Source organism: Falco biarmicus, chromosome 7 (assembly GCF_023638135.1).
Source record: "Falco biarmicus isolate bFalBia1 chromosome 7, bFalBia1.pri, whole genome shotgun sequence".
In the NCBI taxonomy this organism is placed as follows: Eukaryota; Metazoa; Chordata; class Aves; order Falconiformes; family Falconidae; genus Falco; species Falco biarmicus.
The window spans coordinates 73,395,735-73,422,224 of NC_079294.1; the positions used below are offsets into that span (position 1 = coordinate 73,395,735).

General features: G+C 49.7%; 1 protein-coding gene across 3 annotated transcripts; it reads right to left on the reverse strand.

Moving 5' to 3' along the window:
- LOC130152726 (mucosa-associated lymphoid tissue lymphoma translocation protein 1 homolog) lies at nt 1-26,213 on the reverse strand. 3 transcript variants are annotated; one of them, XM_056346746.1, is made up of 15 exons: nt 26,072-26,213; nt 25,530-25,624; nt 25,148-25,266; nt 24,688-24,841; nt 23,843-24,021; nt 21,917-22,013; nt 19,844-19,870; nt 19,014-19,217; nt 14,429-14,606; nt 10,709-10,783; nt 9,984-10,141; nt 9,025-9,156; nt 8,727-8,878; nt 3,860-3,985; nt 1-2,331 (listed from the first exon to the last, which is right to left on the reverse strand). In XM_056346746.1, the coding sequence occupies exons 2-15, from the start codon at nt 25,537-25,539 to the stop codon at nt 1,969-1,971; spliced, it is 1,974 nt and encodes a 657-aa protein (XP_056202721.1). In that variant the 5' UTR covers nt 25,540-25,624; nt 26,072-26,213; the 3' UTR covers nt 1-1,968. The 3 variants fall into 3 exon arrangements, with proteins under 3 accessions (XP_056202721.1, XP_056202723.1, XP_056202722.1); XM_056346747.1 differs by lacking the exon at nt 26,072-26,213 and having other exon boundaries at nt 6-2,331; nt 9,984-10,111; nt 25,530-25,815; XM_056346748.1 differs by lacking the exons at nt 19,014-19,217; nt 26,072-26,213 and having other exon boundaries at nt 3-2,331; nt 25,530-25,816.
- Between the last annotated feature and the right edge of the window lie 277 nt (nt 26,214-26,490).

Below are 26,490 nucleotides of genomic sequence, written 5' to 3' on the forward strand. Positions count from 1 at the left end.
AGTGTTTTATTCAGACAAAATAAACAGCCTTGCTTTGAATGAGATTATCATTCACATGATATGACATTTGCCATGATTATGCGAGTCAGAAACACATCTTGCCCCAACAGTATAGGACGGTGTAAATCATCCTCATAGAGGCAACAACTCTCAGCTCCTCCAAATGCCATCACAGCCATTCCCACTGCCCTGTCTTAAGTTTCTGCTGGTGTTGAGTTGATCTTCGGCTCTCCCTTCCACTATTATTTTCTGATTTAGTTTCTCTATCAGTCCATCTTATTTAAGCTACATCCTGTAATTTTAAAAAATTTTTTAGCTTTACATTTTTTCCTAGGAGACTTTCTAGGCTTGAGCCAGATGGGGCCCTCCTTCTTTCTCTTGGCTCTACTCACTGTAAGGAGAATAAAAGCCTCCTCTGTTCTCTTTGGACAGGTTTCCAGCACTTATAGGACAGTTTATCTGGAAGGAACATTTCCTATTTTTCCATGCGGCAACAGATACCATAGATGGGAGATGCAAGTATCTTCACTGCTAAAGAACAAAAACTCAGAAAATGCCCTCTCCATCCCTCTTTTAGACCAAGACAGAAGACAGACTTTGGGCACTCTCCTTGCCCCACCATCCTTGACCTCTCAAGAATTCTTTGATCTCCAAGCACTTTCTTCCACAAGACCACAACAGCCTGAAGGGACCTCTGGCAGTCTCTGGTCCAGCACCCTGTCAGCTTGGATCAGTTCATCAGCACCTTCTCCAGTCCAGAGTGACCTGTCACCCAAGGATGGAGATCCCATACTTCGTTGGGGTCACTGGCTTCTATTGAACTATTTGACCACCCTCCCAGTCCCTTGCTGAGCAATTACCTGAAACGATGATGAAACCTTTATCAAACAAGTATTAGAGAAGCAGGCAGGGAGGGGACTATGCCCACATGGTTGTCCTTTAGCTCCTGCCCACCTGTGGCTCCCTCTGGACAGCTGGTTGTCCATGAAAGGTAGTGCTTGAGGTTGCCCACAGTGAATGTACCCACATTGTGAACGCCACAAAGACAGGCACTCACTTTGAAAAACAATTTTCACAATAACTTTTTTGAGGTTCTTCACCTTCCATCCTGGTCTTTCCATCTCTCACATGTAGGAAATTCTGCATCTGACAGGAACTCAGAACCACACAAGACTCAACATGCTTTAATGCCCCTATGTACCACTAGAAGGGGCACACGTAAGTACACCTGCCTGGTGGCTACTACTTATGGAAAACCAGCCTTCACTGTAAACACACACTTGATGGAACATCTGACCTTCCTTTTCCTGGCAAGCAATTGTCTTGCCCCAGGTATAAATACATTCTTTAGAAATACATAAATGCATAACTTAAAAACTGCTTTGACACAGGCAGGACTCACAAGGAAAGAAAACCATGCTGCAGTCCCAGGGGAGAACTTGTACATTCACAGCTCCATCTGGATCCCTTGGTCAAACCTTGTGTCCCTTGCACAAGTGCAATGAGAATCAGCAGTTGTAGCTGGGTTTTGAGGCTGTGTCACTGCTGTAGCACAGGTCTGTAGTGTTTATAGGTTTCATGTTTAATGCTGTTAGGTTCACTTTCAGGTAAAGTCTAATTGCAGAAAATATCAGCCAGTGCCCTTGACTTTAAGTGATATTGAGTTTTGCCTGGCAGTGTTATGACTTGTCAAGTGGCCCCGTCCTCCACCAGACACAACAATGACTCCTTGCTGATTCCTGCTGCTCCCATGGGACAAGGGTTATTTCCAGTGGGCTTCAGACCCCGCACACCACAGGGTGCAGATGGGAGAAGCCTTTCCAAAAAAGCAGCCTTGGCCTCATTTGGCTAGGGTGATCACTGAGGTTGGAAAGCAGCTGGTGGATTTTGATGTATTTAGCCTTCAAATAACTGTTGCCTCTATTAAAAACAGCAGTTCTCAAGGCTGGCCATGTTCACCAGCAGGAGTCAAGGGTAGTCCTGCCCTGGGCCAGCCCGGAGCAGTGCTGAGCAGAGCTCGCTGAGGTCATTCTCATCATTCTCCTCTGGCTCACCGCTGGAGTTGGAGGGGTTGCTGCTGGGCAAGCTGTGGCCAGAGCCTGTCCTCAGAGATGCTTGCCCCTTTGGGTCCCCACTCAGCACCGACACAACCTGGAGGCACATGCTGCCTGTGCAAGCAGGAGTTGTCTGGTAGCTTGGCTGGGAGTAATTCCTCTGGCTGAAAAACTGCCCTAGCAGAGACTTCTGGAGGGTTGTTTGCAGGCTTTCACAAGTCCTCTGTTTTGTGCTCAGCTGAGTGTAATGCAAATCCAACTGCAGGACCACGTCTGTCTGGAAGGGGAGAACAAAGGACACAAAGTGAATCAGAGACAGACTTGAAGCAGAGCTTTTTCTCCATTGCCACTGTCAACAAAACTGAGACTCTGCTGGCTGTTCTGTAGGCTCACAGCCCCATGCTGTGGCATGATGCAGCAATGCTACTGCCAGAGAAAATGAGCAGTTGCATACACTTGATGACATTTGTGAGCCTCAACCATGGTTTATGGATTTTAAGAGTTCTCCTGAAATCAGGCCACCTAACTTGAGAACTCATTAGCCCAGTTCAGGGCACTGTCACTGAGAGCATCACCCCCAGGACACTGGCACAGGGGAGCAGATGGGGAGAGGGACTGCACACGGGCAAGCTGCACCCACACAAGGAACAGCATGATGTTCATCCCAGCCAGGGCATGGGGCTGCTGCACACACAAGAGGAAAGCATGCAAGGGAAGGAATATGAACCACTTAAATAACACACACATCACACAGTAAAAGCCAATAGTTTTCAACAGCAGCGCTCCATAGGGATCCATTTGCAGCCTAGCACTATTTTAGATTTTTATAAAGGATGGTGAAGAAATCAGAAAATAACCATATTCATGGCAGCCAAATCCCTGAATGTGAACCCCCAACACGGCACTGTGCCTGAGATGCCTGGCTGTGCAAAGTAGGGAGATGTATAATGAAGCAAGAAAAAAAAAATTTAGCAGGCAGTGCAGTGTCCAGATCTCATGTCTGCGCTTAAAAGCAATGCTGAATGCTTGGGAAGGGTTCAGAAAAGAGCTCCAGGAACAATCAAGGACTGGAAGAGCTGCCATATGCTGAGACATGTCATGCACTCAGCAAACAGAGCTTGTTGTAGGCAGATCCAGGCAGCAGCTCAAGAGCAACATTCAGTGTGAGCTTGTGTGGAACAGAGCAGATAAGAAGCTGGCAAGATCCAATGGCTGAGTGTTGGAGAAGGGAAAAAAAACCACCAAAATGAGAAACAAGGTGCACACTGCTATTTTTGGAGAGATAATCTGCTGGAAGAGATGAGCCAGGGGACTAACAATTCTGCCTCTCTCATGGTATTTAAGTAGTTCAAGGGTCTTTTTAAGTATGCCAAAGATGCATAGCTTGGATTCAGGCTTGATAGTGTCACCTTGACAGCAGGGGATAAACTCTCCCACTGCTTTAGATCCTGGCCAGCCCATGAGCCCATCTCTCAGGCAAGCACACAGATTAGCGAGACATTCTTAATCTTAAATATTTGGGCCGGTCTAATCTCCCCTAGGCTGACAGAGGCAAAGAACAGCCCCCTGGCCAGGCAGCACAGAAAAACAGAGTAAACCAAGAGAAAGAGGATGGCTTTTGTGCCTTGAAGGTCAACAAGTTCATCTGACATCAATCTGGATGTTACACCAACACAAGCATGCCAAGCACCTTCCACATGGAATCAAGAGACAGTCAAGAGGGGCACATCCAGCTAGAGCCAGCAGGGATGGGGAGTACCAGGGTGCAGGTGAACCACAGAGATTTGCACCTGGCAGCTCCCTACCTGGATCTTCTGTAGTCCACAGAGCTGGAAGACACAGTCCAGCTCCTCTCGCTTGTACACAGAGGCGAGGAGAGACTCCACTTGGTCCAGGTGACACTCTTTCAGGATGGCTGTGTGGTCCATCTCCTGGATCAGGAAAACAAAGAGGAAACAAGGAAATTTCAGCATCAGACATGGAGGTACAACTGCCCATCAAACATGCTGCTTCTCTGCACACAGCAGTGCCTGGGGCTAGGCTGTGCCCTTGGCACTTTGGCTAATGGAAATACTACAGAGTGCAAGTAACAGAAATATAGAGATTTTACACACTCGCCTTGTGCATATCAATGGGAAGACCTAACTAAACATCCCTTGAGCATGTTTGCCAGGAAAACTGTGGTATAATGGGATTTCCACCAGAGCATATAGCAGCAACAGCTGGTATCACAGCCACCTGTAGACTAAGCAGTGTGTCAAGGAGGACATTTTCCAAGAGCATAGTTGGAGGAAGCTCTGAGTTGTGCCGGGTGCTGAGTTAGTGCTTCACCATCTACAGAACTGGCAATTCTTGCCGAATTACTCAAACTTATCCAGAACAGTGAGGAAAGCCAGAAAGGATCTTGCACAAGTCTCAGAGCTCTTGTTTACAACCTTGGCACAGTTTTCTGCCCTGACTTTGTTGCACCAGCTGTCATGGCCTTTGACCGGAACTGGTACCCTACTCATTTCCCATCCCATGCTTACACTACTGCTTATTCCCACACACATGCAGTAACTTGCATTAGCCTTGACCTCAGATTGCATCTCCTTCTAGAATCTAACCCTGTCTTTCAGCACCTTGCAGAGATGGCTACAGCATCTGTGTATTTAATAAGTGCATGCTATGGTGCATCACTGAGGTCATTAATGAAAAGTAAAAACCAAACCCACAGCCCTGTTTTTTCAAAAGAAACAATGCATTCAATCACCCTCAGAGTAGGGAAGTTCTCAGTTTTAAGTGGAATATCCTGCATTTCAGTTTGTGCCCATGGCCTCTGGTTTTGCCACTGGGCACCACTGAGAAGAGCCAGGCTCTGTCTTCTTTGCATCCTCCCTGCAGGTTTTTATATAAATTGACGAGATCCTCCTGAGCCTTCTCTTCTCCAGGCTGAACAGTCCCAGCTCTCAGCTTTTCGTCTCTTCATCACCTTTGTGGTTCTTCACTGGGCTCTCTCCAGTATGTCCATGTCTCTCTTGTACTAAGGAGCCCAGAACTGGACATGGCTCTGCCGATGCGGCCTCACCAGGGCTGAGCAGAGGGGACAGATCACCTCCCTCAGCTTGCTGGCAGCACTCCTCCAAATGCAGCTCAGGATCCCATTTGCTTTCTTCACTGTGCAGGCAGCAATACATTGCTGGCTTATGGTCAGCATAGCATCTATGATGTCTGCCACCACCCCCAGGGCCTTTTCTGCTAAGTTGATTTCTAGCCTCTTGACCCACAGCTGTGCCTGTATATGGGGTTATTCCTCCTCAGATACAGGACTTTACATTTCCCCTTGTTGAACTCTAAGATTCCTGCTGGCCCATTTCTCCAGCCTGCCCATGTCCCTCTGGATGTCAGCACAACCCCCTGGTACATCAGCTGTTCCTACCAGTTTTGCGTGAGCAGCAAACTTGCTGAGGGGATGCTCTGCCCCATCATCCAGATCAATCTTTAATGAAGATATAAACCAGTATTGGCCCTACTACTGATGCCTGGGGCTCCCCACTATTGGCATCTATCTAGACTTCATGCCACTGATCACAGCCTTTTGAGTCTGGCAGCTGAGCCAATTTTCAATCCACTTCATCTACTTATCTAGTCTGGTACCTCATCACCTGGTCTATGAGGATATTACAGGAGAAAGTATCAAAAGCCTTGCTAAATCAAAACAAACAATATCCACTGCTCTCCCCTCATTCACTGAGCTAGAAATTTCAATGCAGAAGGCTATCAGGTTATCAGGCAGAGCCTCTCCTTTGGCGACTGCTCCCAATCATCTTCTTGTCCTTGCTATGTTCGTAAAGGGCTTCAGGGATTATTGGCTCTATCACCTTCCCAGGGATAAAGGTGAAGTTGATCTGTCTGTAGTTGCCCAAATCTTTGCTCTTGCCCTTCTCAAAGGCAGGAATGAGACTGGCTTTCTCCCAGGCATCAGGAAGACCACCATGAACTGATGTAGAATGGCCTTGCAGTCTCATCACCATCTCTGTCAACACTCATGGGTGCACCCTGTCAGGTCCCATGAATCTGTGAATGTCCAGTTTAAGCACTCCATGAACTGGTCCTCTTCCACCAACTGTAAGTCTACCTTGCTCCAGACCTTCCCCTTAGTGTCAGGGTTCTGGGAGCCCTGAAGGCTGGTCTGATTAGTAAAGACAGAGGTGATGAAAGCATTGAGTATCTCAAACTTTTCCATGCCCTGTGTCACCAGGGACCCTATCCCATTTAGGAGTGGGCTCATATTTCCTCTTGCTTTTCCTTTGCCGATATACTTGTAGAAGCCCCTCTTGTTGCCACCAGATTCAGTTCCAGATGGGCTTTGGCTTTCCTAACCCCATGTCTATGTGCTTGAACCACATCTCTATAGTCTTCCTATGTCATCTACCCTTGCTTTCACCTCTTGCACAACTTTTCATGCATGAGCTTAGTTAGGAGTCTCTGGCACATCCATGCAGGCCTCCTGCCACCTATGCTTGACTCCCTGATCATCAGGATCCTTGAAAATCCACCAGCTCTCCTGGACCTCTTGTCTCTCCAGGGCCACGTCCCACAGGAACACAGCTCTCCAGCCTAGTGACCTTCAAGACATTCACTTAGGTGAGGAGCTACCTAATCTTGAGGGATGAGTTAAAGCCCTGACACATAAGATTCAAAGCCCCTCAGCTGACAGTAACTCGTTATCCACAAGTATCCACACTCTGCTAAATTCCCAGCCTCAATAGCCTCCTGTGCCAATGACTTCCACAAAGTAATTACAGTGCATGCAGGTAAGTATTCCCTTCCATTAGTCTCCTTGATCATTTCTGGCTGTGTAGGAGTCAGGAAATGGAGGTTTTTTCTAAACATTTTTTTAGCCAATTCATAATTATTTATAAATGTTTTCCCATGGTGGACTGCATTTTTTAATAAGGATGATGCCCAAAGTTTTGGCTGGCCCAGAGTTTCTGATATTCTACATAAACTGGGGAAAGTGTGACTGGAGAGGCCATTAGGTCAATCAGCTCCAGATCAAGTGACTTGAAAACAAGGAGATCCAACAGAGTTTTTAAAAAGTAAGCACTTAAACAGCACAGAGCAAAAAAAAAAAATGGGAAAGTTTTAGCTCTCAGTATCATTCCTTTCTACAGGTGTCCTACAGCAGCCTCTCTCACTGAAGACTGCGCTTGTCAAGTAAAAAATGCAAGCCAGGCATGACACAAGACGGGAGAGAACACTACCGCTGGACAACGAAAGAAAATTGATCAATGATAGAAAATTCCACAACAATTATCTCTGGCAAGCCCAGGCTCTCTGCTTAAGTCACTTTGATAAGCAGAATGTGGCAAATGGTGGGAAAACTACAATTTCCTCAGCCAAATGTCTCCCTGGGTTCCTTCCCCAGGGCTTATAACATGCACCTCACACTGAGCCTGTTTCTGTTGGCCTTCAGCCTCCAACTCCTGCATCTCAGCAATGCCAGCGTGACCCAGACAGTTCCCCAGCTCGCCTCAGCATCCCTGAGGAGGGCTGGCACAGCAAGGATGCAGCCAGCTTGCCCAGATCGTGCCCTCCTGCAGGCACCCGTGCATCTCCCTGTGGTCTCACAGGCAAGAGGGGGTGGCCTCGCTGTGGATGTTTAAAGTGGGGTAGATTAATTGCAATCCGGAGAGGATGTGCTGTCACACCAGCAGGCACCACCGGAGGTCAGTGTGACCTAGCACTGCCCTGGAGTAGGACAGGGATGGGGATCCTACTGCCCTGGCATTACAGGGGTCCCTTTTTGGTCTCCCCAGTCCCTCTGGAGACAGCTCTGGATGCAGGAGCAGGCAGCCGGGTCCCCCTTACCCTACAACTGCAGATGTGGGGTGGATGCACACAAACACATGCAGACACGCACACACACAACTTTCATGCATGATTAGGGAGCTCACAGGGGAAAACGATGCTCCAGCTTGGAAATGGGCAGGATCAGGCTCCAAACCTCCTGCTGGATGCACCGCGTTGCATCAGTGACCACAACATACTTAGGGGCAGCATACCTCCAGGAGCAACAAGGGCTGAAAAATCCACCACAGTTATACTACGCTTCAGAGAAAGGACTACCGAAAATGAGGAAGATTGTTAGCAAAACACAGCAGCAAATTTAATCTTTAGAGGTGGCATGGAGACCACCAGGAAAGGCCACACTGTGCATGTGGTCTGTTAGGAAAGGTGTGAGAAAGGGTACAAGGAAGCAGGGAAGTATATTGTTGCATTAAGATATATTAGCACAGTGGGCTAAGAAGGCATGATTCAAAAAGCCACATCTGCTTCCAAACATGGAAAACAGAAAGGCACTTCACCTCAGTCAGATTAAATGCAGTAATTTAACCAGGCAGGTCAGAAATCTGTCTGAGTGGCAACAGCTAAAGGCACCAAAACTTGAACCACATACTTTGTGATGCATTAGGAGCAAGGGAGGCAGTCTGCGGGGCACTCGAAGAGGTGTTTGCAGAGAGAATTATTTGCATCAGAGGTAGCAGACAAGGGAATCCTTTTCCATGTGGGTTCAGCCTTTCCCAGCCCTTAGGGCCCCTTGGACTCACCCTAACCACTCTCCCAACTCTGCCCTGGGTAAGAAACTTAGTGGGAACTCAGGAGAAGGGGACCAGCCAGAGGACTCACAGTGGGCTGGCAAAGCAGGAGGCGAGCATCAGCAACATGGTCCGGGGCAGGCTGCAACTTGGCGCACACATACATCAGGTTGGAGAAGAGCCAGTGGAAGTGGAGCTCCACCTGTGCCCCACAGGGGAAGATCACCATTTTGCTCAGCGGCTCTGGAAGGGAAAGCCAAAGAGGGTCAGCTCCTCAGAGAGCCCTGCCAACACTTCTCTGCAGACCTATGTCCCTGAGGAGTACTGGGACCCCCAGCTCTCTCCTCCCCCTCCACCTGATAGCCCTCCCCATTCTCTGCATGGTTTACCGTGGCTGCATCCCCAGCACTCAGCAGTTGCTCCCAAGGGATAGATCGGGTCTGTCAGGGACCGGGCTTCCTTCAGAGTGTGTTTGATCTCCATCACCTGCTTCCCAGTGACCAAGGGATCCTGGCCAATGTCTGGGGGAGAGAGTTTGGAGGTGCAAGGGTCACTCCAGGTTCCTTATTTATCTCCCTGCCTTTTCAGACCCTACCTGAACATCTCCATACTGCTGCCAGGTTACTAAAAGCTCACACGGGGCATGTCCTGTGATTTGGTTTTGTCCTCGTTTTTGCTGAGATAGAGTTAAGTTTCTTCTTAGTAGCTGGTACAGTGCTGTGTTTTGGATTTAGTACGATAATAATGTTGATAACACATCAGTATTTCAGTTGTTGCTTAGCAGTGCTTACTCTAAATCAAGGACTTTAAGTTTCCCATGCTCTGCTAGTGAGCAGGTGCACAAGAAGCCAGGAGGGAGCAGAGCCAGGACAGCTGACTTGAACTAGCCAAAGCGATATACCGTACCATAGAATGTCATGCTCAGTATATAAACTGGAGGAAGTTGGCTGGGAGGGGCCAATCACTGGTCAGGGAGTGGCTGGGCGTCAGCAGCTGGCAAGCAACTGTATTGTGCATCAGTTGTCTTTCTTGGGTTTTATTTCTCCCTTTTTGTTGTCTCCCTTTTCATCATCATTATTATAAAACTATTAATTGTTAAACTGTTCTTGTCTCAACCCACAGATTTTACCTTTTTCCCCAATCCTCCTCCCCATTCCACCATGGTGGGGTGGATGAGTGAGGGGCTGCATGGTACTTAGTTGCTGGCTGGGGTTAAACCACAACAGGTTTTTAGGGAGGGACAGCTGGCTGGCTGGCAGTGATGGGGTGGCATGGAGCCACTCGATTTCTGCTGCTATTTCTTCCCACCCCTGCTACTGACACAGGTGTTTTGTAGCTCATCCCTTACCTTCTAACACATCCTCCAGCATGTGCGTAACCTTTTTCTCTTGCAGAATATGTTTCTTCAGGTATTTCATAAAGATCCCAGAGGTGAACTCCCCATCCTGCAATTCATAGGCTTCTGCATCTTCGCTCCTGCAAGAGTAAGGACTCATCCTCACATTTCTGCAATAGGCACAAAGCCCCAGGGGTGAGTCAGAGCTTGCTGACTCCATCCAGACTCTGTTGGATGAGTCCGAATTAGCTCCTTAAGCTAATGACACAAAGTGCTTGGTTTTGGCCCAGGAAAGGCTAGGAAGAGCACAGGATGGGAAAAAGCAGCAGAGAGGGGTGGGAGAGAAGAACACAGCCTCTTTTGCCCGCCTAGGTGGGTGACAACAGTTGAAAAGACAGTAGAACTGGCACTGGAGCAGTAAGCAACACTGATCATCTCGCACTGATTCTCTCAGGAGGCTTCAACTGACCTCAGAACACACACACCTTGGGAATCAGGCTCAGGCCTGGAAGTATAGATGACAAGAGCTGATACAGGTTACGTGTTGAGGTGGCAACTGATGCAGGAAAGAAGTGCCTGAACAGCAAATGCTAGAGATGAAGGGTGAGCGCCAGAGGAAACACAAGAGAAGACTTCTCAAGTCTCCAAAGCTACCACACATCAAAGGATGCGAGAAGATGTGGCTGCGCCAACATTTGATTCTGTGTCACAGTGTAAGGATGGCAAAATGCACTTACGTGGCATAGCCATAAATGGTATTGCCCCAGGGCTCCAGTGGCTGCACCTGGGAGAGGGCACACTCTGGGTTGTACCTAGAAGAGGAGACAAAGGTACGAGTCAATATCGAGGTAATCCATCAGCATATGCCTGGAGGGGACAGAGACTGTATGCTCCACGACATCCATCTCCTATGTATGGCAATAACACCAACCCCCACATCAAATATAACCACCCATATTACTTGGGCAGCAACAGAGGCTAAAGCCTGGAGCCCTATGAAGAACACAAACCACAGGGAAACAACAAGTATATAGGGCTAGCTCTGACCTGTCTGCACCGGTGAACTGCTCCTTGCCTTGAAGTGAGCCTGGGAGCTGTGGGTGCAATGCCTCCTCACTCCTGAGGCTGTCTTTTAACACATCCAGGCAGCAGCACATGCAGAGAACATACGGGTTCATTGTGGCCCAAGGGATGACTGTCCCTAAGAAGTCAGAGGCGTGTATATTGCATGGCTATGGCTCAATCGCCTGTCCCAGGGGTCTGGGATACCCCACAGGTCCCTTCCAGACCATGCACACACCTTCTGCCCCAGGAAACCAAAGCACACTACAGCTGATAGACCTCCGGATCCCACTCAGAGATGGGATCAGGACACACATCCAGGTCTCAAAGCCCAAAACTGGTCCCAGCACCCTGGTTCAGATGCAGGTCAGTGAGAACAGATCCTGTTATTTCCAAAATCAGGTAGGTGTGGGGTAACAGTCCTGGTTTCCACTGAAAAAGTTATTATGGGTGCACTTAATGGCCAAGCCTTGCCCATCTGACTGCAGCCAGACTGAACAGCATGGGAAACAGCCGCCTCCAGTTTACATCAATGACTTGAAGCTGTTCCGAACTGCACAGGGCCAACAGTCAAGCACAAAGGCAGCAACACTGTGTTATTCAATTCCAGCAGTTATCTGGGGCTGAAGCTGGCACACTAAGAAGAGCAGAGGGGACAGCTATATTGCCATCAGCCAGCACATTACCTACTGCTGGCGGCACAGTCTGGAGATGTTTAATGGCAGTATTCATCTGGCTTGTCTAAGTTTTCTAAAGATGATCAGAAGAGTAAGTGTGGAAAAGGAGCTATGCTTCTAAATATGAAGATTTAGCAGAGAAATTTATCTGCTCCTGAGCTGCACCTAAATGAACACAGAAAACTGGGATTCCAGGTCCAAGGAGAAATGAGACATGGGATCCCAAAATAAGAAGAGGTCCTGCTGTCCCCATGCTGGGCACATCTACCCAAACCTGCACATACAAGAGATGATGCCAACCTTTTGTGATGGCACCAGCAAGCATCCAGAGCTCTGGCAAGGCCAGCTAGTGCCTGCAGCAGAAATGCTGGCTGTGATCCCCTGCCCCAGCAGAAGAAAAGCTCCAGCAGAGGCATTTCCAGATCATGACCAAACACAGGGAGTGGCCTGACAGCAGAGAAGGTGGCAGCCCTCCTTCCTGCTCCAGACCGCCCCCCCACCCCCAAAAAAAAATATCAGTTACACAGAAAATCCCATGCAATCCGTTTCTGACCTGCATCCCAGATGGTGTCATCCTGCTGCCCTATCTCCTAAGCAGCACATGCTAACAACCTTCATAAATCAGGGAGCTCCTGGAAGAGGCAACCACATCCACCCAAAATTAGCACACAGATATATGAGGCTACACACAGGCTCCATGCTCCTCGTTCCTCTGCTGAAGCTGAACATCTGCTACCACTTGGCAAAGGGAGATGTGTTTCTCATTGCCTTGGCATTTCTGATGCTGACATATGGGGTGAAGAGATACTCCAGGTGAGATCCCTCTGAGCACACACACAGCTCCTCCCAATTCATGCACAACTGAGCAAACTGTTGACAGACTTGCAGCATCAGTCCAACCAAAAGGGCACTGGAAAAGGAGGCCCCAGGAGCCTTGTTTTACAGAGTGGTGTAAACACACACAACTATGAAATCCAGATGCTTTGCTGAGCTGAAATAGTGACTTCTTGAGAAAAACGAGCTCAGGAGAGAGCTTCTACAAGCAATCCCCCACAACCCTGGGATTAACACCTACTGCACTAGGTGCTGTGCTTGCTGTGGGAAAAGGGAGGAAAGAAGTGTGAGGTCTGGGGGAGGAGAGAGAACAGCCACACAACCATGCCTAAACATCACAGCAGATCTCACACTGCATCCTTTTCCCAAAGCATCATTAAAACTCTGCTGAGCATGGAAATCACTGGCAACGCCAAGAAAGGAGACATCAGCTCCAAATCTATTTCATAGATTGTCACCATTCACATTAGTGAGCCCTCCACAACACCACACCCCCTCCCCATCACACACTGCCCTTGGATGGACTACCAGCAGCCTGGAGGCACACTAGCCCAGCTTCACTGGTGCATCTATGAGAGCCAGGTGCTCCTGCTCAGCTGCAAGCCAACCCCTGCCTGGTATCATGCTGGGGAGAGCAGCAAGATGCTGCCACGTGTGCCAGGGGGCACTTGACAGTGCAGGGAAGCAACATGCTCTGCTCTCAGCAGCAGTGGTGAGCAAAAAGGTGGAAAGGGGATGCTTCACTACAGGGCATTCAGAGGAGGTATCAAAGGACATCAAGCTCCAGTGATGCTGGCAACTCAGAGCTGTAGCAGCAGGATAAGCCCCAGTGAAGACAGCTTGTAAGCTATTCAAAGTCAGCATTCCCACCTCTGCAGCTAAAAGGCATCAGAGAGTTAATATCTTTCAAGGGGCTAGCAGCTCTTTCAGGGCAGTGGTATCAAAATCTTGTTGTCCTTCTGGTTCTTAGTGCAGGAACCACAGAAGGAAGAGGAAGACTGTTCTGCATTTGCCCTCCAGGTCTTTTCTGACCTGTAAATCTGCCTCAGGAGACTGAAAGAAATGAGGTAATGACACCTTCTACTGGAACAGTCTACCTACCTCTGCTGAAAATGGGTGAGCAGTAATTTTCTGCAGCCCACAAGCTGCAGGATAGAAATCTGCAGACCAATGGAACATGATGGGCTTTCCACAGACAGAGAGCAAAAAGCTGATCTCTGACCTCAGCAGCAGCCTGGGTCCCACTTCACAACATGACCACTTCAGAAGCATTTAAGGCCAGTAAAAAACAAATAGCACAGCTTAAAATATTGCCCCATTGTGCTGCACTCTTCTCACTGAGATGTTAACAAAAACACAGCCAGGAGGAGAGAGGTAAGCTAAACAGTGCCAGCCTGAGCATGTGGGCAACATGTACCATGAAAGCACAAGGTCAGTGAGATGCTGCTACAGCCTGCCAGGTCAGGTGTTTCAGTGCAGGGGGCTGAAACACAAAAAGACAAAACCTATGCTGAGTTTCAGCCAACAATTTATGCCAGGGAAGAGCCATCCCTCCACAGGCTTTAGGCAACTTGCCTGCATTTGCCAGGCTTCTTCACCCCAAAAAAATCAAGGAAGGTCTCCAGCTCCTTCTCTCCAGCAGATCTCAGGCATCATCTAATGCTCTTTGCACCTAATACCTGACCAACTGTTCTCCCCAGGACATCCTGCAAGACCTGACAGTCTTGCTGATTTTATGACACAGCCCAATCCATAGGAACACCCCACGTGGTAGTGTAGAAGCCCACTGCTGAAGCAGGGGCTGAGGCTCACAGCTGTTTCCCCTGACCCCTTGAAATGCCACACTCTGCCCATCCCGGGTGAGGAAGGGGGAATGCACCCTACCATTTCCTGCAGGTGTCTAACAGGATGAGGTTCAGGGCTGTCTGCTGTTGCTGCATCTTCTGGAGGATCCTCTGCACACTGATGCAGTTCTCAGGGGCATAGGGTTGTGGAGCATCAATGGGGACCATGTAGTTCCTCCCTGAATGTTCGTACCCATGCCCAGCATAGTAGAATATAGCTGCAAACACCAAGAGGAGAGGACGAGTCATGATGCAAACCTGCAGGTCAGTAACCAGCTCCCCACAGCCATGTCCCACTTCCTGTCCTGAGGAGATACTGGTGCAGGACAGACCTAGACCAGTGGCACCTATGAAACTGGATCTATGTTGACCTCACAATTTCAACCTTTTTTTCCAGTCCATTCCCCTCTGCAGATTTGGAAGCAGCCCTGAGAGGCTCTCCTGTACTTGTGTTTTCCAGCACAGTTTGTCAGGAGACCCCAAAGTGGCTGGGTTTACATGTTTCCATAACCATCTATGCTACCACACCCAAGCTCAGTATCTGCCCAGCTGAGTACCACCTTTGAACAAAGTTTCAATCACCAGCTCTTTCCAAGAATATGACAACAGACGAAGCATGGAAGTATTTTACCATGATGGAAGACACATTCACAGCTTTTAAAATGAGAAGCTCCTCAGCTTCTTAGTTTTGGGGGAGAGACTAGCAATGATTAGGTGATGGGAAACACTCTCCAGATTTCAAAAGCCTGCCTGTATTTACAAACCTAAAAGCTGGTGAAAAATGAGAGACAGAGATGAGTTCTTCAGATGCCCAGAACATGCGGACCACATACTTCAACAACCTCAGACCAGATACCAGCTCTGTAAGGCAGGAGAGGAGTCAGACTCATCCAGTTGTTGGTAGGAAGTCCAACACCTAACAAGAACTTTGGTTTTGAGTTTTACTCGTAAGCACATAAAACTTTGTAATGGTTTCTGCCCTCACAGGAAATGGCAACACAGGGGCATTCAGCTTGGAAAGCCAGCACAGAAGAGCTCAGCATGGCCCAAGCTGGTGCTTCCCTCAAACCCCTGAGTTTGGTGAAAGGCTTTCCTTCTGCACAGGGATCCGCATGGGGGCTGTAGCTTCCTGAAAAGAAGCTGTACATTAGCGGCCTACCTCTTCCCAGCACCAATGCAATTGCTTGGAGGATCCTGGCGAAAGCAGCTTAGGGAACTGAAATGTGTTAAAAATTGCAAGGTGATGCAAACAGTTGCACTACCACAACTGAGGGCTTGTGAAGAACCAGAGGTCTGAAATGGGAACAAGTGGCTAAGAGGCCAAAGCAGGAGGAATTCTTCAGATTTGCTGCCAAAGCCCCTGCTTCACTGAGTAACCTCTCTACTTTCTCTCCACTGTTCCTGCCCCTGTAGTTCACAGGACATTCACTTTGATCTCTGATGCTGCAAAGGATGCAGTGAACGGGGGCAGGAGCTGAAGAACTAAAATCATGATCTCATCATACAGAGGATGGAAAGCATGACCTCATAGTAAAAAAGGCCTCAAGTCACCTTTGGTTTCTATTCTTAGAGGACAATGGAAAGTTACTCAAATGGGTGTTCTCACAGGTGCCACAAGGTTTGGGTTCCTCTTCTTGTAGATTGCCTGCCAGACACAGTGTGCTCTGATCTACAGAAGTTTAAATTTTCTTTCACAACTTGCAAATCAAGCCACAAGAACCTCCCCTGAGACTACAAAATAAGCCAGGAAGCCTTCTGGAAAAATCATACGCAGGCACTTCCGGTTTGGTGCCTCAAATCATGGGGCACTGATGGATTTTGCCTCTCTGCCTCTCCTCCTGTACATGGAAGGGAGGTGATGACATCTGTTACCAGGCAGCACCACTGACACTTGGAAAAAGCTGAATTGCAGAAAAACCCACAAAGAATCAGTCATTAAATACTGCAACTTTTGAGGTCTTTTTGCACACCCTCAATGCACTGTCAAGTGCTCCCCAGGCTATCACAAAGACTCATGCTCAAGTCAAGATACATGAGTTTCACATCAGCTGAGCAACTCTGCAAACCTCTCCTGGACTTAATCTTTCCTTTTGAACAGGAAAGTCAACAATTTGCCTAGAGAAAGAAAGGGGTTTTTTTATTCCGAGCTAACACTTCAATGTTCTTCCCACATCTTGTAAGACAAAATTGCTGATCAGAGACAAGCTTCTGAGTACCATATTAAAAAGGAGAAGCTCCAGACACTGCTTATAACACAGAAATGTCAGTTTGCAGCTTAATGCCAGCATAACAGCATATTCCTAGAATTTCACTCACAACTTTCTGCTCTCATTGCATTTCTGAATTTTTTTTACTTGGGACTTTTTAGGACACTCAAGATAACATCTGGGGAGATTCCTCATTTGCCTGAGGGTTGCATTACACCACTCAGGGGATGTTTGGGGCCTTCAAAAATCCTCTGCGGCTTTTCTGAAAGGAGATCTGGAGGAAAAGAAGCCAGATGAGCCACCACCTCCACACACTGAATTAGAGAAGCCTTTGGATCACCTTGAACATGCAGCCATACAATATTGCTGTGCCTGAAAATGAAGCCATTCATTGGCAGATAGCACCTCCAGGTTCCTCGAGCAAGAAAAATCAGGTAGAAGCACCAGGATGCCTCTGTGCAAGTGCACATCCAACACACACACATGAATGCGCAGGACCAGCTATCACAGGCACCCTTGGGGTCTTTGTAGTTTTAACAGGCTGCCTAGGTTGTTCCTGGAGCTGCTGTCTCACCACTAATTTCCCATGAGTTAACATGAATCCTAAACCTCTCTGTCAGTTCTAGATACTTGTCCTGGAGCTAGTGCCTTGAAAAATTGATACATAGGACTTGTTAGCTTCTTCTAGATGTGCATTTTTACTAACAAGACAAGTTAATTTCAATGATTTGTACTTCACCTGGTTCTATTTTATGTAAGGAAAACAGCTGAAGAAATTCTGGAAGACACATCACAGTGAGAGGCACCACACTTTAAAATGGAGAAACCCTGGGGCAATCAGCAGGAAGACTGACCCAATGCCCCACCATTAAGTCTGGATGCCACCAATTACAGCTAGAGTCCTGAACTCAATCATATTGCTGGCACCAGCCTGTGCTGGGGTTCACTGCCTCCAAATAATAGTAGACCACTCAGCTTAGAAAACTGTAAAGAAAACCACCATCCAGAGCAGGTTATGCCTAGCAAACACTTGAGGCTTATCAAGGTTCAGTAACTCTGTTGTTAATGTTTTCCCTGCCAGTGCACAAAATCAGTTTTGCCAGGAAGGATCAGTACCCACGAATGCAGAAAAACACTAGAAGTTTAAATAAGGCATGACAGCATGAAAGGCTTGCCGTTTCCAAATCTTTTTTCTCTCAATGCTTATGAAAACAACGGAAGCGCTATGGATAACATGCCGTTTGGTCCTCACATGCCACAGATAGAGGGTAGGAACAGCAGTGCTGTGGGAAAAGCACAGCAGCCCCCCAGGATGACTCTGGTCTGGGAGAGAAGGTAAAGTTTGAGATGCAAGGGGATTTCAGAGCGCAACCACAAAAGGAAGCTGCAGTTGAAGTCATAGGAATATGCTGTCATCAGACAATGTGCTTGGCCAGAGTGGCGACAACTATGTACTGCCTTTCCTCACCAGCTCAGCCTCCCCAAGTGAGTCAGTGTTTCCCAGAACGAGGTGGCTTTGCAGCATTTCACTTGTGGCCATGTCCCTATCCGTTGCACAACCTCCAAACCTCACGCTAAGCATGGGGCTGGAACTAGCCCACGCTGACTTTCACTGTCTGAGTGCCCTGGTGTGCCACGCAGCTGGGAGGGTGGTGAACATAAGCCTTGCACCAAGATTTGGAAGCAAAAAAACCATATGCAAGCTTTTTTTCAGGGTATCTCTCAGGCTGGGAGAACCTCAAAAACCCCAAAGAAGTTGTTACCACCAAATCTGAACACCTGCTTTAAGACCCACAAGATCTGGTGGTTGGTTTTGTTTGAAGAACACTTCCCCACTGAGGACAGCGTGCAATAATCTCAAAGCCATCTGCAGCTGGGAATGCTCTTAGGCAAAAAGGTTGTCAGAGGCCCAAATTAGACTATCAGGAAAGAAAAACAAGGAAATCACGGCCTGCTGTAGCAGTCACAGCTCAAAAGGAGCTTCTCTCTGCACTAAGGAGAGTGGTGGGGGCAATCGATGGTCAACCTCCTCTATTTCGTCATCTAAGGCAAAATCAAAACACCTTCTCCCATTTGCCATCAGAAGCACTGGCTCCCTAAAACCTCAGCATGACACCATACTGTTGGAGTTGGAGGTGAGCCATGTGTTAAAGAAACAACTGCTTTGCCTGCCTGTGTAACCTGGCCAACACTGAATGGTGTTTATCTAGGGGCTCCTGCCAAGGCCTGGTACAGCTGCACACTGTGCTCCAGGTCTCCCTTGTCCCCTGCCACAAAGGAAAGTTCAATTTCTTTTAATTCAACAGCTGTTCAGAAAATTTCCAAATCCCTGCTCCTCCCTGGCATGAACGACTGCTATCCACACATCAGCTGCCGGCTGCTCAGCACTGGCAGGTAGCTGGTCTGGCTTTGCCTTACCATAGACTCCCTTCCCAAGGAGCTGCAGGAACCGACTGATGGCTGTCACCATCTCAGCCTTGTTCAGATCCAAAAGGGAGACAACCTGGAAGCTCAGCTGCTCCAGAAGAAGGCTCAGCTCAAACACATCTGTGACGGGAGCCATGAGGTTGGGATGATGCTGGTAGTGGTTGTTGCCCACTAAAAGCGCTATCTTGCCTGTAGCTAAAAGAAACACCAAGTGACAAAGCTGTAAACACTCATCAGGATGCAAGGTATCACATCCTTCTGTTGGAGTGAAGATACAGGAAATATTTTCTTACATCTAAGCACGAAGGATAGACCCTATGCTGCTACAAGCCTGGGGCACCCTCCAGAAAGCCTTTGCCTTTCAGAACACCTTGACAAAATACACAACCATCCATTTTGGTAAAAAAAAAATAAAAAAAAAGCCTTGAAAAGTTTTCATTTGACAACCAAAACTCCAGGAGTGCAGGATTATCTGCACTACCGAGATTATTCGGCACCTGCCCTACCATGACCACAGGTCTTACGTGCCAGTGGTGCCTGGGAGGGAGATGCACTGACCCAGGCTAAGAGGTCCTTTCTCTCATGGGATTAAACTTACTCCCCTTGCTGAGACTGACCAGCACTTGTCAGGGGATGGGACTCATTCTCTGCCTTGAAGCTGTGATCAGAGAAAAGCAGAGAGCCCATGACAATGGGGACATAAAGGCTTGAAGCAGTCTTTGCAGGAAAGGCACTTCTATGCCCTGTCCTCCCACCCACACTGGAACCTGGCTTTTAATTAAAGGAATAATTGCTCAGGAAGAAAAGATGACAGTACTCACCAAAAAACTTCTCAGAGCGACACATATCTGGAAAAGAAAGAGGGAAGTGATAAGCCTCTGCCAGCACCCAGCACCCCACTGCCAGCTCCCATCGCAGGTCTGAAACCTGCTCCAACATCCCCCAGCAATGCAAAGCTGGATCAAACACTGCAGAGCATCACTCCTTGGGCAAGTTCTTCATAGCCTGACTGCTAACCTTAAAGACACTGGTCTGGTGATTCTAGGGTATTTATGAAATCCTGAGCAGCTAGGAAGCAAAGCTTGGAGAAGGGGCAGACCAGGGGAAGGAGAGCCAGCATGGAGGAGCTCATACCCATCAGCAGGTCTGCGCTACTTGTACCAGCCCTGCCTGGGCTGCCACACTTCCCAAAGTGACTTGTCCACTCCCTCACTGCAGCAAAAGCAAAGGAAACACCATGACTCAAGGTCAACGTAAGCTTCACAACAGACAGCTTCTCCCCATAAGCAGTCAACACAGAGGAAGTCACCTCTTTGCTTTTGACTACTATAATATTCCCAGTCTTTCAGCATCCTGCTTTGCCTTTCCCTGCCTTTAGCAGCTCTAGCTCAGAAAAGCCACTTCAAACATGACTCATTTTTGCAAGCCCCACAGCTCCCCTGCCCAAGCACTTCCAGACTCTTAAAATCATCATTACCCTAACAGCTCCAGCTTTTCCACTGAAATTAAAAATAACTAAAAAAATCTATCCCAGGAGAAAACCCTAAAATCCTACAGGCTCAAAAAAAGAAATTATGGGTATTTAATTGCATAAGTCACAGGGGTCAGGAAGATGTTTAGCACCTGAAAGAGTGTTGCTAATGCAGCAGGGGTGTCTGGAAAGGCATCACAACAAGCCCATTCATCCTATTCTACCTCTGACAGAGCCTGTTGCATGTTAAAGCTAGCCAGCTGTAACGTTTTGAACCTAACCCAATCTGGTGCCCCTTTTCTCATTGCCTGGCCCCCATACATGCTGTTCTGGCTCTCTGGCTACACAGGACCAATTTCCACTCTGGAGCAATTTTAAAGCCAGCCTAAAAGGCGGAATGAGAAGCTTATGCATAGAAAAATCTCTAGATGGAGTAAAGAGCCAGCAAAGCTAGCCTCTGCTATTCCTGTCTCACAGAAGGGCAAAGGCCGCCATCACACCAAAGGTGGAGCATGCCCCAAGCTCTGGGGACCCATCTTCTCCCTGGGATCTGGCAGCATCAGGTCTGGGCTGCCACCCTGAGGGGCCTGACATTCCTGAAATAAACACCATCCTCTCCAACTCTTTGTGTCTGAGTACACCACTACACATCAGCAAGGCTGTAAGTGAGGTTTACCATAGGAGCCCACAGCGATTTGGCTGAGGAGCTACTAAACCAGCACCTTGGCAAGGCAAGAAAAGCACAATGGGCACCTGAGAGTGCTCAACCTGCCCAGACATGGTATGTTTCTGACAGACTGCAGGACCCAGCAGCACCCACGCTGCGGTACAGCAGATCACTGGGTTCTGGGTTTTTTCTTTCAGACATTGCTTCCTCGCTACCTCTGAACCTTGTTATCAAGGAATCCTATTTATCATGGTCTGACGGATGCCTGAGCTTGCTGCTCAGCAGGCCTTGCACAGCTCTGCTGAGATCATTGTACCCAGTATATCCAGGGTGCGAAACTGCTCTCTGCAGGCTGTTCCCATGACAGCTGCCCAAGTACTGCCAGGGCACTCCAGCCTCCTTCCCTCCAGATCCCCATGCTGCTGCTCTACTCCAAAATGTCTTATCTTTGGATCCCTGCAGAAGCAGTATTCAAACTGGTGGCCTTTCTTTTTGATAATAAAAGCGTGAAAGATCCACCCAAGCTAGGGGAAGGTGCCAGTGTCAAAGCCACCCATCCTACCTCTCCTAACCCACACCCTGGTGCCCAGCTTCCCCTGCACTGACTGAGCTGCAGGGTAACATGACAGCACTGGGCTCCTTGTTCACCAGCTTGGCACTTCCAGGTGGGAGCACTAAATTCCTTTCTGACCTCTAATTACTTTTCATGCTATAATGTGATCTGCAGCAAAGCAGATGCGGGTTGACTCTGCTCACCTATGTGAATATCCACGGCGCTGGTCCAGCATTCTCCATGGCTATTGGAGGCACAGCAGAGGTATGTGCCGGAGTCACTGACCTTTGCATGGGTGATCTAGACATACCAAAAGTTAAATCACACTGTTTATGGTGAAAGTTTGCAGCCCCCTGTCCCTATCTGCCAGAGGCATCTGTGGTCCTGGAATAAAAAGTCTTTTTTTCTTGCTGTTCGCTAAGACCTCATTCCTTGCCTCACAAAGCTAAGATTTCCCATGACCTTCGTCTTTTTAAAAAGCTCAGAAATGCCAGACGCTAAAGTCCGCTGCAGACTCCAGCTTCTACAGCACTAGAATCCTCTGCCCAAGTGTCTTCCCTTCTTTCCCCAGCAGCCCCAAAACCCTGTGTCATAGCCATACTCTGCCCCAGGAGCCACACTGGGACAACGGTGCATGACCAACATCAGAAGCTTGCCTGTTTTTCCTCATCGGTGACATTTCTAGACTTCTGATCATGCCCATTGCTCTCTTTGGCAATTTTTCAACTCTTATCCATCTCTCTTGCTGTGGGACAAGAAACAGAGCAGTACTAGCTGGCAAGGACCTCTGCCATTCTCCAGGCCAGGCTCATGCTCAGAGGGGAACTAAAGCCACCACTGAGTCAGGCTGGTAACCTCCTCTCTCCAAGAACAGAGATCTCGCTGCCTTTCTGGCTCCAGTGCAGCACCACCCACCTCCAAATGAAGAACCTCTTCCTAATCCCCAGGTGAACTTCCCTGTGAAAAGTGCAATCTGAGGCCACCATCTTCTACCATTACTGAGAAGAGATTGGATCTCATCTTCATTACCCTTCACATGATGCCCCAGAAGGAAATCTGCCTTTCTTGCTTCAAGAAGTCAGCACTGGCTTATATTCAGCCAGTGACCCAAAATAAAGCCAGACTTTCACCGTCTCCCTGACTTTTCTGCTGGGACTAAACACTTTTCCTTCTAGCTCTCGTGCAAGCAGACAGCACTCCCACAGCTCCACCACTCCACAGTCCCCTGCACAGACATGCCATAGTTGTCCTTGTGCCACTGCTGCAAAAAAAGGCATGAGAGATGTGCCGAGAGCCCTTGACACATCTATGAATTGGATACTTCTTAGAGAAACATCCACAGCTTTGAAAGAAGCCCATAAAACCTATTCACTCTTCACCCAGAATCCTTCACTCAGCTAACAAAGCAACAGGGATGATACATGGAGTGCTTTCTCACAGCCCTGCAACGCAGCAGGGAAAGATAGCTAAGCAGGATGCTGTTTCTTGAGGGCTGGAGAGGCAGAAACAACAGGCAAAGAGAAACTGCTTTCTACTGGCATTCATCCAATCATACAGATAAAAGCATGCCCAAGCCCTGACACACAGATATGAGCCAGGCTTAAGGACTGCCACAATCCACATCCAAAACAGTTTGCCTCACAAGGCACCAATTGCCACACCACAAACAAAACTAGCAAGCTACAATAAGGCTTTACTGTGGGTCAGATTCTACTGTCCACACTGTTTCTCCATCCTCCAGAGACCAGACCACACTACCACTTGTCTCTGCTAGGTCCAGACTCTTCCTTGTCCAGACCCCTCCTCCATCTAAGGCCTCCCTCTCCTACAGGCCTCAGAGCTATTTAACCACTTAGCTGAACAAGCTACAGCTGCACATCATCCAGGTCAATCAACCCACTGCCACCAAAACAAGGCCACAGCTGCATTTTATCAATGTTAATCAACCCACTGCCTTCATTCCTCTACATGCCACTTGTCATGTCCAGGATGACAATACCACAATTTTCAGCAGTCTCTTCAAGGCTTCTGAGTCTCTCCCACATCCACCATCCACCATCCAGCAATGAGCTTCTCCCATCACCCACCTCATCAGCCAAAGTTTCTGAACTATCCCAAGGCAACATTACCCAGAGTTTTTTTTTCTTCTGGTGTTCCAGCAGGTTCCCATTCCGGTACCACTGGTACCTGGGGGCTGGGACCCCCATGGCAGCACACTGCAGCTGTAGTGGCTTCCCCACCTCCCCGCTCTGCTCCATGGGGTTGAGGATGATGACTGGTTCTCCTTGCCACAGCCGAGGCGGCAGTCCTGCGAAGCAGCAACAAGGAATTGGTCCTCCCTCCACAAGGCCAGAAAACAATGGTAATTCTTCCCCCTGTGTAAGACCCTGCGTGTATTGCCAGAAAAGCGAGCCTTTTTCACCTGCACCAAGACATGCTGTTCCACAGGATGGCTGTGGTTGCAATGTCACTGCTACATCTTTCTGCTTTGGGAGCAGGGAATCCTTGAGAGTGACACCTGCGATAGTAAATGACACACCAAAACCCCCTGCTTTCGGCTTCCCAAACCTGACGCTCACCCCTTCCTGCCAAGAGTGCAGTCAAACATGCCAAGGTCAAACCCACCCAGAGCTATTTTTGCTCAGCTTTGAAATAGCCAGATCACCTTTTCCAGTCCCTCTACCCAATGCAAACAGGCAAACACCCTGGGAAACTGGGAAACCCACAGCAAGCGATCAGCAGGAGGAGCAGGCACATATAGCTGGGGCTGTTGGGACCATGACAGTGACCTGACCCATCCAGATGATGGATGCAGTAGTCTGGCTTAACCTGCAGGCTCATGGTAGCTGGAGCAATCTCTCTATATTGTGATTTTCAAGCTGGGAGGACACGCTGTCCCAGGAACTGCACAGGATCACTGTTGCAAGGGTGGGCAAAGCATAAAGTACAGAAAAGCTAGAAGACACGCTCGTACCTCTGGCAACACACTGATGGACCTCCACCTTCACCCAGTTGGTGAAGACAGCATTTTTGTAGAGGTCATTGATTCTGCAGGTGTACAGTTGGGTCTGCTGTGCAGTGACGGGCAAGTCTTGCCTGGTGGCACCAGGAACTGGGCAGCAGACAGACTAAAGGGAAAACACAGGCGGTAGGCGGCCAGTCCCTCGTCATCGCTGGCAGTAGAAGACACCAGCAGGCCCCTTGTAAGACCAGGAAAAGTGGAAATTCCACATTTCCTCCCCTCCTCCATCCGCAGGGATGCAGAAGGAGCTTTTCCATTGCACACCCTACCCCAGCACCTGCACACGCATCCCACCCTGCTCTCCTTGCTCTCCTAGCCACCAGATCTGCCCACAACGGGCCAGCAGCCCCACTGCCGGGGGAAGGGGCCCAGGCTGGTGCCACACCAGGCCCAGCTCTGCCCCCACTATTACCTGGTGCTGGCAGAACCACTGGTACTGCAGCGGCGTTCGTCCCTCGGCCCTGCACCGCAGCGTGAAGGCGTACCCCGCGGGGACTGACACAGAGACTGGCTGCTCAGTGATCACGATGGCTGCGGAGAAACAGGTCGCAGAGGTGGGCACAGCCCGGCAGGCGCAGCCCAGGCGCCCACTCCCAGCCGGCGGCCTGGGCTGCAACAGGGCTCCCGCCGCGGGAGGGAGCGAGCCTGGGGAAAGCGCGGGCTCTCGGCCTGCCGTGCCCAGAAGCGGCCACGGGGCTTTCCTGGGCCGACCCCGGGACCCAAAGGCACGATGCGCCCGGGTACGGGGCACGGCCCAGGCCAAGCCGCCTCGGGGCTCCCGGGCGGCCGCTCACCTTCCTGCATCGCTTCGCCGGCGGCTCCTCCCCGGTCTCAGCGGCCGCCGGCCGGGCCCGCGGCGGCTCCTCTCGCGGGGACGCAGCGGCAGTACCTGCGGCGGGCGGGACGGCAGCGCCCGAGGCTGAGGGCGGCTCGGGCCTGGCCGGCGGCGCCGCTCACCCGGCACGGCGACGGGCGGCCATGGCGGCCTCGGCGGCCTCCGGGGCGGGACAGGCCTCGGCGGGCTCTCCAGCCCCGCCGCCGCCGGCCCCGCACCCTCCCCGCCGCCGGGCCCGCCCCGCTCCCACAGCGAAGCCAAGCAGCCGTCCCTCCCCTGCCGACGGATACCCTCACCCTTCCCCGCGGGTGACCGCGCCGCGACCATCCCCCGCCTCCTCCCCACGGTGCCCCCCACCGAAGTACACTTTTCTGCATCCCCACGGGTGTCCTTACTTCACTCCCACCGGTGCCCTCGCCCCCGTGCCCACCACCACCCTTGCTCTCATCCCCACAGCCACTCTCTCCCCCTCCCCACGGCCACCCTGCCCATCGCACCCACCTCCCCACGGCTGCCCTCCCCTCTCTCCGGCGGGCGGCAGCCCAAGGCTCATGGCGGAGCCACAGCTCTGATGCCCCTGTGCCGCTGCCCCCGCCAGCCTGCTTGCCCCAGAAATCCCCATCAGCTGGGGCAGGCATCACGGGGCCAGGGGGAAGTGGCACTGGGCCAGCTCAGCCAGAGGTTGCACAAGCCCCTCCAGCACACAGTAGAACCGGGACAACCGCGGACAGCCAGCTTCCGCAGGGGAAACAAGGTGGCAGTGAGCATCAGGACTTGTCACTGATGTGCCGTTACTTTAATTTACAAAATTAGGGCAAGGAAGGTCAGACTCATTAAACCAAAACTCATCACCTTTCCAGAGGTGGGAGGGTCATGTGGAAAGGAGATGGAAATGTCAAACGGAGACAACAAAGGATGAC

Bases quoted from the DNA above. Each gene is read 5' to 3' on its own strand.
- LOC130152726 (XM_056346746.1), bottom strand. The intron at 24,022-24,687 runs GTACGAGCGTGT...GCTGCTTCGCAG, and splicing joins CCATCAGTGTGTTGCCAGAG to GACTGCCGCCTCGGCTGTGG. The intron at 3,986-8,726 runs GTGAGTCCTCTG...TTCCTGATCCAG, and splicing joins TCCTGCTTTGCCAGCCCACT to GAGATGGACCACACAGCCAT.